The sequence below is a fragment of the Mya arenaria genome, chromosome 17 (assembly GCF_026914265.1).
Source record: "Mya arenaria isolate MELC-2E11 chromosome 17, ASM2691426v1".
In the NCBI taxonomy this organism is placed as follows: Eukaryota; Metazoa; Mollusca; class Bivalvia; order Myida; family Myidae; genus Mya; species Mya arenaria.
In genome coordinates, this window is record NC_069138.1 from 32,167,003 (window position 1) to 32,184,117 (window position 17,115).

A 17,115-nucleotide genomic window follows, 5' to 3' on the forward strand; every position below is an offset into this window, starting at 1 on the left:
AGTACAGTGCATCATAAATTAAGCTTGTGGAATGGTTAGTGTAAAACCTGAGTCAAACTTGTGGAATGTTCAGAGTACAGTACAACAAAAATTAGGCTTGTGGAATGGTTAGTGTAAAACCTGAGTCAAACTTGTGGAATGTTAAGAGAACAGTACAACATAAATTAAGCTTGCGGAATGGTCAGTGTATAACCTGAGTTTTACTTGTGGAATGTTCAGAGTACAGTACAACATTAATTAAGCTAGTGGAATGGTCAGTGTATAACCTGAGTTTTACTTGTGGAATGTTCAGAGTACAGTACAACATAAATTAAGCTTGCGGAATGGTTTGTGTAAAACCTGAGTCAAACTTGTGGAATGTTCAGAGTACAGTACAACAAAAATTAAGCTAGTGGAATGGTCAGTGTATAACCTGAGTTTAACTTGTTGAATGTTCAGAGTACAGTACTTTAAAATTTAAGCTTGCGGAATGGTCAGTGTATAACCTGAGTTTAACTTGTGGAATGTTCAGAGTACAGTACAACATAAATTAAGCTTGCGGAATGGTTTGTGTAAAACCTGAGTCAAACTTGTGGAATGTTCAGAGTACAGTACAACAAAAATTAAGCTAGTGGAATGGTCAGTGTATAACCTGAGTTTAACTTGTGGAATGTTCAGAGTACAGTACAACAAAAATTCAGATTGTGGAATGGTCAGTGTATAGCTTGTTGACAAGCTTGTGGAATGGACAGTGTATAACCTGAGTAAAACTTGTAGAATGTTCGGCGTACTGTACAACAGAAATTAAGCTTGTTGAATGGTCAGTGTATAACTAAAGTTAAGCTTGTGGAATGGTGAAATGTTTACTGTAAAACTAAAGTTGAGATTTTTGAATGATCAGTGTATAGCTGAGCGTTAAGCTCTCGGAAAGGTCAGTGCATTTCTAAAGTTAAACGTATGCAATGGTCAGTGGAATGGTCAGTGTAAAATTGGAAGTTAAGCTTGTGTAATGGACAGTGCATTGCTGGGAGTTGGTGCTATATGCGGTCAAAATTTGAAAAACGAAATCAGTAAAATAATCCACTAGTTATATAATTCTTTTAAAATGGCCTTAGTTTATCGACGTTTTACATTAAGAGTCCGTTTCCTATTTTATGATTCAACGTAGATTAATCATATGATAAGTGACTTGTTTTTTGCGCAACGTACAGCCCGGTTTTATGCTGTTCTGACTGTATTTATAGAAATATTGCTAACTTTGATTTAAATCAGAATCAGATACAATTATACGTTGTATTGCAACAATAGTAGGTTTGTTTACACCACTATTAAAACCATGTTGAAACACCATTAAAATAGTAAGGCCTCAATGTTCCGTTCAAGTTACAATATACTTATATATTTACACCTCAACTTCCATTCCTTAAATGAACTGCCTTTCGGAAATTGCGGTTATCATCCGGCGAACGCAACATGTTCGGATATGTTCGGATCGCGAATCACCGCATAACAATATATATGGACTCTTTTTATTGTTTGTATTTGTCCCATAAACATTTTAGAAAGTGTTAACTTATGTAAAAATTATTGTTGCCATTAGCGTTTTAATTTTACGTTTAAAAGTACTTTTAACATCGGGGTTATGAACGCAATTTGGCTGGTCAAAGTACGCATGGAGTCCTTCCCACTTAAACCACCACGACTGTGTTCATGCTCCGCAATTTATTCCTTAAAACCATGCAAAGGAAGAAACAAACACACTACACTAAATGACCTTCACTTAAAATTTATTTTGTTGGTGATTCACCGAAAAGTTTTGAGTGTGTACGCAAAGAGACTTGTTCAAATATTTAATGTCGGCATTGATGTTTAAAACTTTGTTGAACTTGAATAAGTGTACTCAATGCTTCAAATCACACCGCAAATAATTCAAATATCAAAGCGTAACTAACAATTTGAGGAATATAGCGTTTCCTGTAACATTCCTGTAATTATTAAAAAGAGCTCTAAATTGAGCTGTTGAAGATTATTTTTTTCAATAAAGTAAGCATTTTGAAATCATGTTTACATTAAGTATCAATATTTCATTTATACTAACTTCTCCACACACATGTTGTGTTTTTAATTCTAAAATAAATCAATTCGTATCAAGTTATACCTACATCAAATTGATTTCTGCCTATTTGTAATTGACTCCCTTATTTTTTAAGAATCTCTTTTTCACTCGATACTTTAGAGAGCACCATTAAAGAAACGCGACGATTGCCTGACACTGCCAAAAATATTTAATGATTAATACACCACCACTTTCGTATTAACGTATTTCAAGTAAACTCACGACAAAACATCGCGTGTTGTAACAGTATAGTTTTACTTGCAATATGATGAGTTAAATTCTCTCTCTTATGTATATACGAAGTTATTTTACTTCCTGACCACAGGTAGCTACGCCGTTACGTTTTGCATGAATATAATACTTATTATCGATCTGTTTTGGGGTCAAAATTGTTTTAACATTTGATATATTTAATTTATTTCTTATAATTTTATTCATTAATGATTAACATCGTTTTATCCACATTGCAAGTATTTCTTGAGATAATCATTTCAATTTAAAGTATCAAAGCGCGCCGTGGTGGCGTGGAACAGATATTGTCATTCTATTTTTAGCAAAAACTAGTTCACAATGTTGTGTTACATTGTACTTATGGCTTTGTTTGATAAAGTGTTAAACGGATCCGCCAATCAATTAATTTCCAACTCGAAAAAATAGGTACACAACTTCTTTCTTTTCTCCTCCGTAAAGTAGGATACATTTGATGGAATTGTTTTAGTAATAGTGGCCATTTTCGTCTACTAATAGATTATTCATACGGAATGACGACAAACCCGAATTTTACTCATATGAATTCAAATGGCAACAAACTCTCATTTTAGATAAATTAAATAGCAGGAAATAACAGGAGGTTCAAATAACTTTGCCCAAATCAGAAACTGGAGCTCATTTATATTATTTAACGAGGAATAACAAAGAAATGTCCTCCAACAGTATTAACATTTATTTAATACACGGTTTGTAATTTTGACCCTTCTGACTATCAATAAATACATAGGATACACAATATATACAGAGGAAGTCGTGTCACGGGAATGCACCAATTCAAGCATAAATAATCATACAATCATCATAATTACCTCCCTTTAATAATAATTGCTAAAAAACATGATATACAACATACGTTTTGCATATAGCAAATAATGATCTTAGGGGCCTTCTGAAGCATATATGAATTGTGGGTCAAATAAATCTAAGCAGACCCTTTAGGTAAAAATATTGGAAAAAAACAACAACTTGGACTAAAATACATTTGTTTATTTAAAATTTAGGGGCTAGTAGTAGTAGTAGTAGTAGTAGTAGTAGTAGTAGTAGTGGTGTTGGTGGTGGTAGTAGTAGTAGTAGTAGTAGTAGTAGTAGTAGTAGTAGTAGTAGTAGTAGTAGTAGTAGTAGTAGTAGTAGTAGTAGTAGTAGTAGTAGTAGTAGTAGTAGTAGTAGTAGTAGTAGTAGTAGTAGTAGTAGTAGTAGTAGTAGTAGTAGTAGTAGTAGTAGTAGTAGTAGTAGTAGTAGTAGCAGAAGAAGTAGTAGAGTAAGTGGTGAGGGTAGTAGTAGTAGTGGTGGTGGTGGTGGTGGTGGTGGTGGTGGTGGTGGTGGTGGTGGTGGTGGTAGTAGTAGTAGTAGTAGTAGTAGTAGTAGTAGTAGTAGTAGTAGTAGTAGTAGTAGTAGTAGTAGTAGTAGTAGTAGTAGTAGTAGTAGTAGTAGTAGTAGTAGTAGTAGTAGTAGAAGTAATAGTTGAAGTAGTAGAAGTAATAGTTGAAGTAGTAGTAGTAGAAGTAGTGGTAGTGGTAGTGGTGTTGTTGGTGGTGGTGGTTGTGGTGGTAGGGGTAGTCGTAGTGGTGGTGATAGGGTAGTGGAAGAGGTAGTAAAACACGAGTTTTTTGTAAACATATTGCATTTCTGTATTCAATGCAGTCATTTGTGGCAATGTTTATTGTGCTAGAACCGATTTACTAGTTTTACTGGGCGATTTTACAGACGCCATAAGAGGTATGCGTTTTTGTACGCGGTCGTGGATTTCCAAATAAGCGCACTGGTGCTAAATAGCGCAATATATTGACGACGCAGTAGATTGAATTTTACAAATTACAATTCATGCGTAACACGACCAATTTATTGGCACAACAACGTTAACAAAAACTAGACATATTTTCCAAACATAGCAAATCAATATAAATTTTGTAAAGACGTAACCTGTTGTCAATAAAAAGCTTCAAATATGTGCGGGAATTCCTAAAACTTACGCAATGATAACACTGAAAATCCAGACTTTAGCGTTATACACATTAAGCTATAGCAAGTTAAGTAAGTTTCAGACGACACGATAGTATGTTCAGAGCATCTTCACTTACATCCATCCTATGCGGCACTAGATTCGCCGCATTTTAATTGAACCTTGTATTAACCTGGAAAAGAAAACAGAGGCCGTGTTCGTACTCACTGTGTTCCACTAATTTGTCCTACAACGTGAGACGCATTTGAGCGTTTTACAAGCATTACAAAATCATGTGGCTCCGATGATTGTCGGCCGTTAATAAACCATCAAACACTGCACAGTACGGTTAAATTCTAACCTAGACGCCCGCCCTTGAGTTTGGTGGGCCAACGGATATATTGTATCTTATCGTATTTCTTTTCAACAACAGTTGTCTTAATGTGAGAGCGTGCGGTTAATATAAACCCATTTCATTTATGACATTTAAATTCACTTTAAGTTGTGATGGAGCCCTCAAAAATGATTCAGATGGAACGGGCCAGGACGGGTTGTAGATGTAAATATTGTAGAATAAGCGAACTGAAAACAATCAGTATCATGATGAGCACCACTTCCGATAGGACTAGTAATGGTTAACTGGTATCATGTAACATACTGTTCACACAACCTAATGTGCTATATGTTATAGACCAATTAAACAATTTGTAATATATTCTATAGTGAATTGAACGATTTGCACGGGAAATAACACTGATTTCTACTGTTTCAACACTGTAACATTATTATACAGTATGAAAAGTCCACTAGTCTTATGCACTTTACACTAAAACATAAACAAATAGAGTTTCTAATACACAAATGGTTGAACGTAACCACTATGTATTCGATAAAACTACGTTATTCCGCTTAGGAGTACAAGCAATGTTGTGAAGATGTAAACAATACAGAGTAAACCAAGTAGTTACAAAAACTAAATATTCAACTTGACAACAGATATACACAGATGAATAGTATCCAATTGTCTGATATTCATTTATTTATAAAAAATTTGGAACTTTAGTGATTTATTTACTGACCTGCCTTGTGTCCTGCAACTTGTAACCAAACTTTAAGTAAATAAAAAAAATCCACGAAAGTTTAATCTAAGCATGGCGCTATTCGTCATTATTTAATTAGTTAAGTTCTGCAAGGGTTCAAAAACGGAAACGGATTAGGCGACAATTTATACAACAATATGCATGCACGCTCCGTGAGGAGCACGTATTTAAAAAAAAACCCACATATTTAAATACTTGTAATTCTACGGTAGTTTATTTAGGACACTCATATAGTTTTATTTATTCTTATGCTTGCTCGGCTTATGCCATGATTTAGTAAACCTTAAGGTTATAACAACTTATGGCGTTGAGGCAACGTAACATTGAGTGCTCATAAATATCTCCAGTGAGTTTTTACTTAGCGCCTTCCACTTACTGAGCCAAGGTGGTAGCATTTATGCACCAGTCAATTGTGACCACGCCCCTCCCACACAAAGGTCCGTGGAATAGCGGGTGCTTTGACTTTCGGTCCAGCAAATATCCAGGTGAAAACTCAGCCCTGCGGGGACAAACTGCTGGTAAAATCCCTGCCAAATGCACCCGCACCCCGGGGACATCCTGTAGTTTGAAACTATCTTTATTCAACTTGGGAGAGAATCAGGATGGGACGCAACCTTTTTTATATATCTCGCAAAACTCCGGTAAAACCTTGGCTAAAATGTAGACAAATCCTGTTAAAAGAACGGATATTTCTTGGCACAAAGCCACGGTCCATTCCCGACAATATTCGGCGCAAAAACAAATAACCGCTTTCACTCGGCACTGCGTGGTAGGTAAAAAAAACCGGTTCATTTTCCCCGCTATACCCGATGTACCCCTGGACCTGTTGGCGTGGTATCAATTGATTTGTGCATTACCACTGGCGATAATATGACATTCGTGTAATGTTTTTTATGAGTTTCTTCTATATATAGCTTTGTCGCATTTGCATTAATTTATTATAGAAATTTGCACAAGTTTTACAAGACAAAACACACTACAACAAATATTCAATGCTCTTGGTGTTTTGCAGGAGTAAAAGGTTCTTTTTACATTTTTTCGTAAAATTGTTTTAGCGTATAAAAATGATATCAGATGGTGACCATCGGTCTTATAAACCATTTGATTAAATTGAAATTACCATCTGATCAGCCAGGAAAACGTCTGCTACCAGTGATCGTCTGCCATAGTTCTCCGTTGCTTTGATGGCGTCACCGGAGACGTTGGGGCCGACGTCCGTTGGAGGTTGCTGACTTTTGTACATATCTTGTTTGTGGAATAAGAATTCAAAGGACATGAATCTACATTTTTCGTTTCGAATATTGAAGGCGAATTGCCAGTCTTCGTAAAACACCGACAGTTGTTCATATTTTTATTGTTGTTGTATATTTACAGCATTTTCTAAATTTCATATAAAAGTTTGTGCTAAATGTTCGATTAACACCTCAATTGAATGGAGTACCGAGGATTAATCGGGTAACACCCCGATACTAATTTGAGCACGAACTTTAAGATCAGTTTCACAGTTTATTTAATTACTTTTATGACATGTCGCTTGCCTGGATAAGGCATGTAGGACCAATTAAAGCATGTCGTAAATCCAGTCCTGAATGTGAAGGAATGTCGGTACAGACACAGAGATTATATTTATGTTCTATAAGGTTTTGATATTGAATCGCAATACTGCATCACATAGAAGTTGTCAGAGGAGCAAGGTTGAGTCTAACTCTTGAAAACAGCGGCAGAGTTTGCGTGTAGAGATGATTCATGTGTCGGGGATGAGTGCAACTACACAGTTTCCGATGGTGTCCGATGATGGGTGTACACACGCCGAGATTCACTATTGAACCCCAGCACCGATGGCAGTGCTCACCCTCACGAAATACCAAATCAAGCGTTCTTGATATTTTCATTCGCCGTCAACGTCAAAATACGTATATTTTTTTTCGCATCATTTCATCATGATTTATTATTGTTAACCAAGTGCAAACATAGTCAGACGTACAAATGATTTAATTTGGTGTTAATGTCATTTAGTGCTTCTTTTCTTTCTTATAAGACTGTATTATTACGTATACCAATAAAATGTTTAAGTAACCACACAAACAAAGGTAGAAGTGAAACAAAGAATACAAAACATTTTTCGGATTGTTCTTTTTAATAAATGACATTCAACATTCAAAATGGGCCATGAAATGGTTGTATTGCCTATATGTGTATTGATATTGTGTATTGCCAATATATTCTAATATGTGTTCTATAAAAGTTAGTTGCCAATAATAAATGAATAATGAATGGATTTACTTTCTCCAAAATTGGATTTTACGTCAATTGCCGAACATTTTATAACTTCATAATTACTTGATCAATTTTGTTAAATTAATTAAAAAAAAACACTTTTTGAAGCAAACGCGAATATGGGTACGATTTCTTTTTATTTGTAAATATTAAATGAGTAATGAACCGATTTCACTTCATTTTCGTAAAATCCTTAAACTTTCTAATTTCTTCATGAAATATTAACTATTTATGAAGCATATTCGAATATGTTTACAATTAAAAGTGATTGTTTAAGAAATTAGTTCACTTTTGATGTAGTTTCACGTGCAATCAGCTGGACTCCTGTATCCCCCTGCTCCCATTCAATGACTGCAAATTAAAACGGGAAACACTGTTGGGACATCATGTTGGACGATATGATTGTTGAGCTTATTCTTAAATCATGTAAAGTGATGCTGTATCGGCCACACACTGGGTCGTATTAACAATTCTAGGCTTGTTTTAAGGATTACTGTTTTTGCCGATGTTGCGACAATCTGGTGTTTAGCCCCTTAAAATGACGTATAACATGATTAGGATATTCGTGCAAAAATACGTTGTTATTACTATAAGTCCTTCGAATAAGGTTACTTGATAACATTGCTATCGTTGATGAGTATTTCAATGGTTGAGTGAAGACTTGTTCCTAGGCGGTAAACACTTACATTATTTTAGTTAATTTGAGATATGTATAATCTGTACTTGGTATGTGTCCCTCTTTAACTGTATGTTAGGCCTTTACCTATTGACACTTAAATTATTAATCTGCTTGTCTCCGTTGTATTATTGAAGCAATTAGACATCATGATATTTGCATTTCTGTATTAAGTAAACTATGACATATTGAGCAATTGGCTATTTATTTGATATTACAGTCACAACATTTTTTTTATTAACCTAAATGAGGAAGAAGAATAGATGCCGTCAAAATATCTTAATCAAGCAAACAAACATGCTATATATACAAAGAATAGAACATAGTAACAGGACATAAACCTAGAAATTTGACATTGTTCATTTGTTTCATGTTCTTAATCAGAAAAGCATCTAATCCTTTCTTCTGATATCAAAAAAATCAATAAGCAAATTCTCAAAGTATTTTTCACTCTTTTTATTCTACCATTTCATTTACAACGGCAAAAAGCGTTTGCAATCAATGATGTTCCAGCAGTCGATTATGATAGCCATAGTATTTTTGATGGATCCGCTTTAATCATCAAAACCTACCCTGTTTTATATTAAAAATGACACAAATTAATTCAACAAAAACGTTACGTGGATATTTACTGCCTCAAAAGATGTCATCACAATATCCCAATTGTAGCAATTAAAAACACATTTAGCATACAATAGCTGTTACATGATAATTGTGTGTGAAATCCAGTCTCCACCAACTTCTTTAAAGTTCTAAAGCGTATCAAGCTAAAGACGAACTATAGCATAGTTTAATCCTGCTGTAAGAAACATAAGATGTTTAAAGAAAAAAGTCCCTATACAATATCAAAATGTTTAAAAAGCGAAGCACAGTTTCATCCTCATCAATTTCTTCCATAGCAAGGCATTAAATCATAAGCAGTCCACGTAGAACGACTGTAATGCCTCGTTTTACCATAAAAGTATCCTCTGCAATATCCGGAGTTTGTTTCATACACACTCATTTTACATTGAATGTGTTCAATGCATTGAATTTTGCAGTCTATTTCGTCTTTTGCTGGTTTTCTTTGTAAATAGTACCCATATACATCGATCTCCTGGCGATAATTGGCAAATGGTCTCGAACATTTTCCTAGAAAGGAAAGGTATTGTTATGTTATTAACTGGATGCCCATATATACGTTTGGAAGTTGAAACAGAATAAATTGTAGATGCAAAGTGAGCAGCATTGATTATTGGACCCTTTAAAAACATGTGCTTGTTTTAGCAAGTTAATATATGAAGAAGAGAAATTTGATCGAAAGAAAACCTAACATTTAAAGTACTTTGAGGTTTCAGGAAAAAATGATTCATTGATATTGAAAAACATTACTATTTTCTAAATTCTTTTTAAACTAATTGGTTGCTCATTTAATTTAACATTTCAGAACAACTGACTTGAGATATTAGCCTTCTATATGTATTTTCTTGGAAACGTGTGAGACTGAGCAGTGGAAAAAGACATGTTTAAACCAAAAATGAAGTCGTCGAAATTAATTTTGCTGACCGTCCAAGGTGGTAACCCCAATGTCACTTAAGTTATGTATTTAAATTGCTGTGCGTCGTGTGTGTTGTCATTCTTTCACACAAAAATGTCATAACAGGATTTGGGCAACTGCACTAAACTGCATTGTTTCGTCTAAATGATTGTCTTTGTGTAGTACGGCTGTTTGTAAATATTCATAAAATAAAAGATGATTATAAATACCTTCTGGATAAAGGCTTGTTTCGTTTTTAAATAGGTATTCACTGCTCTTGTATCGAAACACGTATAAGTCGTCCGTGTCTTCAACATGAATGGTAACGTAATCTGGCTTCCATTTCTCTCCTACGTGGACGTTTCCATAGGCCTTCAGATGAATTTTCTCAATCTAAAAATGGCAAAAAAGTGGCTAGATTTTATCAGAGGATTAAGATGAATGTATCTTGTTAAAGTGTACATACAGCATAATTTATGCAGTAATAAACAAAGTAATATAATTCTACATTTAGTAAAACATATTGCAATTTGACATTGGTTTTGGTTCTTGTAACTCATTTAATTTAATTCGAACACCGTTCAATTTGAAGTTGATGACGGCATACCAAATTAAATTGATAAATTGATTTAATGTCAGGCACTGCGACCTCTTATAAAACGTTTCGTGCATACACCATATATTTCCATGTGTGATATTGTAAGGTATTGGCATTTTTACTTGAAGTAACAGTAGCAGCAAAAATGCTCATTGGTGGCGTTGAAGTGTCACATGTTATGTGTACCTTTAAATTATAAAATGCAAAGGCCTAACTGCTCAAAGTTTTATGTGCATCTATAAATGAACCATAAACAAATATAAAACATTACGGACAACTTCTATGACTTAAGCATGAACTATTACACTCGTTATTAAAATTGTGTATGCATATTCTTGATTTTTAGCTTCATATGAAGTTAATGACTCCCTTTTTGTACATATTGATAATAAGTGGAAAATTTAGTGATTGTCACATGTGTGATTGCATATAATAAGATAAATACTTTCGATTTTTATAATGTTAATGATGCTTAATATATTATTGGTGTAACTGTTCTAACGTATTGCTTCTATAAACATAGTATTTATTTAGTGAATATTCGTTTGTGTCAGCTTAAGACGGCAATATTTCGTCAAATTAGCAAAAGCCACTTGTGAAATATAAAAACTGGTATACACGAGGTTAAATATATCATTATAGTATAACCTGTTCAATAGTATTGATTGAAAATCTCGTTTCCGATATTCGTCCTGGAAAAAAATCACCCCAAATAGGTATCCACCTGGTTTCTGCCTGTCTTCCTTGAATTTTTACAAGAACATTCTGTCTTGTCCCACCCCAAGGGTCTTTATCATAATCGATGGTTTTTACACGGATTCTGTACGTTGACGTTGATTCTGTAAAATTGTTCGATGATATGTATACAGGAATCCAAATATTATATGATTAATTATTGGCGTGACCATAGAAAGTATATGTCATTCTTGTTATTGCTCATGTTCTTAATATTCAGGTAAATATTAAGATATAATTTAATAGATATTTTCTACAGCAATGAAGATCAAAACATCCATGCAATACGCTTACCGGTATTACATAAATGAATCAAGTATATAATATGCACTTACAATTTCTATCAAAATATTAATGTCACAAACAAAAATACATTACAGCTTCGTCTATATTTTGGCAACACCGAGCCTATCAATTATCAACTATCAATTCAGTTTCATGTTTTAAAGTATATCATAGTGTTGTTATGTCCTTAAATAAAGTTGTTGATTTGCAACAGCTAGTCCTATCAATTTATTACCATGTGAACAAGTATTTTGCAGTGTTGCAACAAATATTCGAAACAAATACTCTACCATGTCTTCCAGTAACTTGTATTGATGCAACAGCAAGTCATATTAATTCATTATCATATATACATGTATTTTACATTATGTAACACTTAGACTTATAAATACAGTATCATGTCTCTAACGATATTGCAGCGTTGTAACTGCTAGTCCTTTCAATTCAGCACCATCGCTTTAAGACATATTAGACACCACTGAGGGCCATATGACATTATAAGGACCGGCCAGTCAGCCTCCGAAGTTGTATATGCTAATTGCCCGAAGTGTTATATTCCTTATATTATACCGAACACTTAATATTTCCATTCACTATATTCAAAGCACTTTTTAAGCAGCACTCACCATTTATATGACGTCAGCGGTCCATATTTTGGAAAGGTCCGGTCCGGCAGAAAATATTATATAGTCCGCTGACGTCATTAAAAATGGAATTTCATTACAATAAAGTGATATACGGATCGATCAACTTTATACGCACAAAGAAGAGATGCACTTAATATGCAAGGTATTATATACATGTATGCAGTGCAACAATTACTATTACTTATTCGTCTGTAATAATGATTAAAATACATCAATTCGTACGATTCGTACAATGCCAATTGTATCACATGCGCCATTCTATGTAATAAGCATTGTATACTACGCATACTCCTTTGATTGCAGACGACATTAATCGTCCACCCCGTCGCCGTGCACTTCGTAGATGAAGAGTTTGGAATGTATCCTTTCGCACAGTTAGATGAATCAAGGAAGAGTGTGTGGCCGTCTAAGTAAAATGAGTGTACATTTCTTAAGCCAGCAGGCGGAGTACAGAAAACTGAAAATAAATGTTAAATCCAGCTCTTTTTAAAACATTGATTATTCCTTTGTCAAAATTCATTAAGGCATATACCTAATATTACGACTATTGTGTTACCTTGGGAAATTGTATATCGGAGATGCTATCAATTAAGTACCATCTCTACATGTAAAGTTCAATGTTGCAATAACTATTACTATTGCATCTGCAATAATGATTAAAATACACCAATTTGTACGTAAAACATTGTTCATTGTATCACACGCGCCATTACATGTAATTCTAATTGTACACAACGCATATTACTTTGATTGCATACGACATTAATCGTCCACCCCGTCGCCGTGCACTTCGTAGATGAAGAGTTTGGAATGTATCCTTTCGCACAGTTAGATGAATCAAGGTAGAGTGTGTGGCCGTCTAAGTAAAATGGGTGTACATTTCTTAAGACAGCAGGCGGACTACAGAAAACTGAAAATAAAAGTCAAATCCATCTCTTTTTTAAAACATTGATTATTCCTTTGTCAAAAGTCATTAAGGCATATACCTAATATTACGTATATTGTGTTACCTTGGGAAATTGTATATCTGAGATGCTATCAATTCAGTACCATCTCTACATGTAAAGTTCAATGTTGCAATAACTATTACTATTGCATCTGTAATAAAAATTAAAATACACCAATTTGTACGTATATTCATTGTTCATTGTATCACACGCGCCATTATATGTAATTCTAATCGTACACAAAGCATATTACTTTGATTGCATACGACATTAATCGTCCACCCCGTCGCCGTGCACTTCGTAGATGAAGAGTTTGGAATGTAACCTTTGGCACAGTTAGAGGAATCAAGGTAGAGTGTGTGGCCGTCTAAGTAAAATAGGTGTACATTTCTTAAGCCAGCAGGCGGAGTACAGAAAACTGAAAATAAATGTTAAATCCAGCTCTTTTTAAAACATTGATTATTCCTTTGTCAAAATTCATTAAGGCATATACCTAATATTACGACTATTGTGTTACCTTGGGAAATTGTATATCGGAGATGCTATCAATTAAGTACCATCTCTACATGTAAAGTTCAATGTTGCAATAACTATTACTATTGCATCTGCAATAATGATTAAAATACACCAATTTGTACGTAAAACATTGTTCATTGTATCACACGCGCCATTACATGTAATTCTAATTGTACACAACGCATATTACTTTGATTGCATACGACATTAATCGTCCACCCCGTCGCCGTGCACTTCGTAGATGAAGAGTTTGGAATGTATCCTTTCGCACAGTTAGATGAATCAAGGTAGAGTGTGTGGCCGTCTAAGTAAAATGGGTGTACATTTCTTAAGACAGCAGGCGGACTACAGAAAACTGAAAATAAATGTCAAATCCATCTCTTTTTTTAAAACATTGATTATTCCTTTGTCAAAATTTATTAAGGCATATACCTAATATTACGTCTATTGTGTTACCTTGGGAAATTGTATATCTGAGATGCTATCAATTCAGTACCATCTCTACATGTAAAGTTCAATGTTGCAATAACTATTACTATTGCATCTGTAATAAAAATTAAAATACACCAATTTGTACGTATATTCATTGTTCATTGTATCACAAGCGCCATTATATGTAATTCTAATTGTACACAACGCATATTACTTTGATTGCATACGACATTAATCGTCCACCCCGTCGCCGTGCACTTCGTAGATGAAGAGTTTGGAATGTAACCTTTGGCACAGTTAGAGGAATCAAGGTAGAGTGTGTGGCCGTCTAAGTAAAATAGGTGTACATTTCTTAAGCCAGCAGGCGGAGTACAGAAAACTGAAAATAAATGTTAAATCCAGCTCTTTTTAAAACATTGATTATTCCTTTGTCAAAATTCATTAAGGCATATACCTAATATTACGACTATTGTGTTACCTTGGGAAATTGTATATCGGAGATGCTATCAATTAAGTACCATCTCTACATGTAAAGTTCAATGTTGCAATAACTATTACTATTGCATCTGCAATAATGATTAAAATACACCAATTTGTACGTAAAACATTGTTCATTGTATCACACGCGCCATTACATGTAATTCTAATTGTACACAACGCATATTACTTTGATTGCATACGACATTAATCGTCCACCCCGTCGCCGTGCACTTCGTAGATGAAGAGTTTGGAATGTATCCTTTCGCACAGTTAGATGAATCAAGGTAGAGTGTGTGGCCGTCTAAGTAAAATGGGTGTACATTTCTTAAGACAGCAGGCGGACTACAGAAAACTGAAAATAAATGTCAAATCCATCTCTTTTTTAAAACATTGATTATTCCTTTGTCAAAAGTCATTAAGGCATATACCTAATATTACGTCTATTGTGTTACCTTGGAAAATTGTATATCTGAGATGCTATCAATTCAGTACCATCTCTACATGTAAAGTTCAATGTTGCAATAACTATTACTATTGCATCTGTAATTATGATAAAAATACACCAATTTGTACGTATATACATTGTTCATTGTATCACAAACGCCATTATTTGTAAATCTAATTGTACACAACGCATATTACTTTGATTGCATACGATATTAATCGTCCAACCCGTCGCCGTGCACTTCGTAGATGAAGAGTTTGGAATGTAACCTTTGGCACAGTTCGATGAATCCAGGTAGAGTGTGTCGTCGACTATGTAAAAAGGCTGTACATTTCTTAAGCCAGCAGGCGGACTACAGGAAGCTGAAAATATATGTCAAACCCATCTCTGTTTTAAAACATTGAGCATTCCTTTAACATAGTTCATTAAGGCATATATCTAATGTTACGTCTATTGTATGTCCTTGGGAACAATTGTATATCTGAGATTAACAAATTTGAACTCACACATTGTATAGCATGGACATATAATCAGAAGAACAGCTTTAGTCAGTTATTTCATCAGTTCCTATCTAGCTGTATTTTATCCTACAGATATATTCTCGAAATCACACTGCAATATTTCCTTAAATAAAATGATTATATTGAATTTGGTAATACCTGTGTACAAGGCACATGTTTTTAACAATTTTGTGATTGAACAACAAAAAAGTCGCCTGGTCATGATTATCAAATAGGTAAATTGATAAGACATCCATATACTATGAATAAATTATGTTGGTGTCAATTTAAAGCTGAATCTTCGTTGTCTTGGTGACGACAAGAAATAGACGACGATCGGATGATGTTGCTAAAATACTCGTGAAAAAAGATAACAATTTGTTATATGTTTTCCAAGGAAACTGTGAAAATATCAAATTATATTATATTTTCTTTAATGCTTTTCGATGAAATATGGAGTCAATTTGATATTTTCACTGTAATATAACTTTCAAAACTACTTTTTAAATCCAGTGTAGTTACTTCCCCTTGATTAAAACAGAACACTTTACTTTGGACCAGAAAATGTTTGCAAATGAAATATTTAAAATTAAAAGAAATGTTGCAGAAGTTTAAAGATATATTTGGAAATTAACAACGACCGTTTATTAGAAAAAGGGTTATCCCGTTGTTTAAACGTTTTCTTGATCATGAAGCTGAATGTTCGAACATTTGCTTTCATACCAAACAAATTACAGACGAAAACAACTCTTCAAACATAAAAAGAATGTTATATCATCGTGTAAAAGTAATTAAAACTGTTTGTCGTTGTAATACGTAATACGAACTTCCCGGAAAATTCAAACAACAATTTCAGATTTACCGATTGATTACCCCACACCCACGCCTCAAAATTTGTCAACAAACTAGCGTGGTCCTCATCATTATCTATGAATCGACCTGTCTTCAAGCAAAACAGACTGGTGTCTGACAGTAAGATGACTGAATATTAATATATCATGAAACACACACTAAAACTAAGAAAAATGTTTTATATCCAATGTGTATCCGCAATTGTTTTGCTAACACATTCGATCTTTCAAATTGTCGTTCAATATATGGCATCGTAGTAGTTTGGTTATGTATTCATGCTCTGCTTAAAGTAAAAGTGTTTTCGTTAATTTTTTGGAACATAGATGCACTAATAAAGCTTCATTGAAAATATATGTACTATAAACGAGCGTACAATAAACTTTTAAAAGAATAGCAGAGAACTTTTTCTCAACACTTTTTCTCGTGATCATAGAAAAACTATATTTTCATTCGAGGCTTCGTGAAAATATTCGTGAAATAAAATACGCTCTTAAATAAACAAATATCCTCTATATATTATAGAATCGTTTCACTGTTTTTAATTAAAGCCCAATATCAGTTACAAATCAAAGGTCAGCGCGCACAAGGCTGGGACACGATTAAAACGACGTCATTTCCGACATAATGTTACGTGTACATACAAATTGGCGCGTTTTTCTAAAAAAGTGTAATGCAATGATTTTTAACTCCAATTTTAGGTTTATGATAAAAAAAGATTGTTGGTTTCAGTGTAAGATAGCAATATATTTCACCTCGTGAACTCCAAAAGTGATTATTTAACTCTTGGCTACGCCACTCGTGAAAT

At 34.0% G+C, this 17,115-nt stretch overlaps 2 protein-coding genes across 7 annotated transcripts in view; both read right to left on the reverse strand.

Annotated features, from left to right (window-relative positions):
* LOC128222973 (uncharacterized) overlaps positions 1–2,158 on the reverse strand; it is a 60,699-nt gene extending 58,541 nt beyond the window's left edge. Inside the window, exon 1 of the mRNA XM_052932173.1 lies at positions 2,142–2,158. The gene's annotated coding sequence lies outside the window, so the exon portion shown is untranslated. The remainder of the gene's footprint in view (positions 1–2,141) is intronic.
* Positions 2,159–8,540: 6,382 nt separating this feature from the next.
* Positions 8,541–17,115, reverse strand: part of LOC128222974 (uncharacterized) — a 37,401-nt gene continuing 28,826 nt past the window's right edge. For 4 of the 6 annotated variants that reach the window (XM_052932178.1, XM_052932175.1, XM_052932177.1 and 1 more), the window contains 10 exons: positions 15,156–15,320; positions 14,701–14,865; positions 14,248–14,412; positions 13,792–13,956; positions 13,339–13,503; positions 12,884–13,048; positions 12,419–12,595; positions 11,120–11,310; positions 10,104–10,266; positions 8,541–9,488 (listed from right to left, as the gene is read on the reverse strand). In XM_052932178.1, the coding sequence (XP_052788138.1) occupies positions 9,241–9,488; positions 10,104–10,266; positions 11,120–11,310; positions 12,419–12,595; positions 12,884–13,048; positions 13,339–13,503; positions 13,792–13,956; positions 14,248–14,412; positions 14,701–14,865; positions 15,156–15,320 (1,769 nt within the window). In that variant the 3' untranslated portion in view covers positions 8,541–9,240. Of the gene's footprint in view, positions 9,489–10,103; positions 10,267–11,119; positions 11,311–12,418; positions 12,596–12,883; positions 13,049–13,338; positions 13,504–13,791; positions 13,957–14,247; positions 14,413–14,700; positions 14,866–15,155; positions 15,321–17,115 lie in introns of those variants that run through there. The other 2 variants (XM_052932176.1, XM_052932179.1) reach the window with 2 other exon arrangements.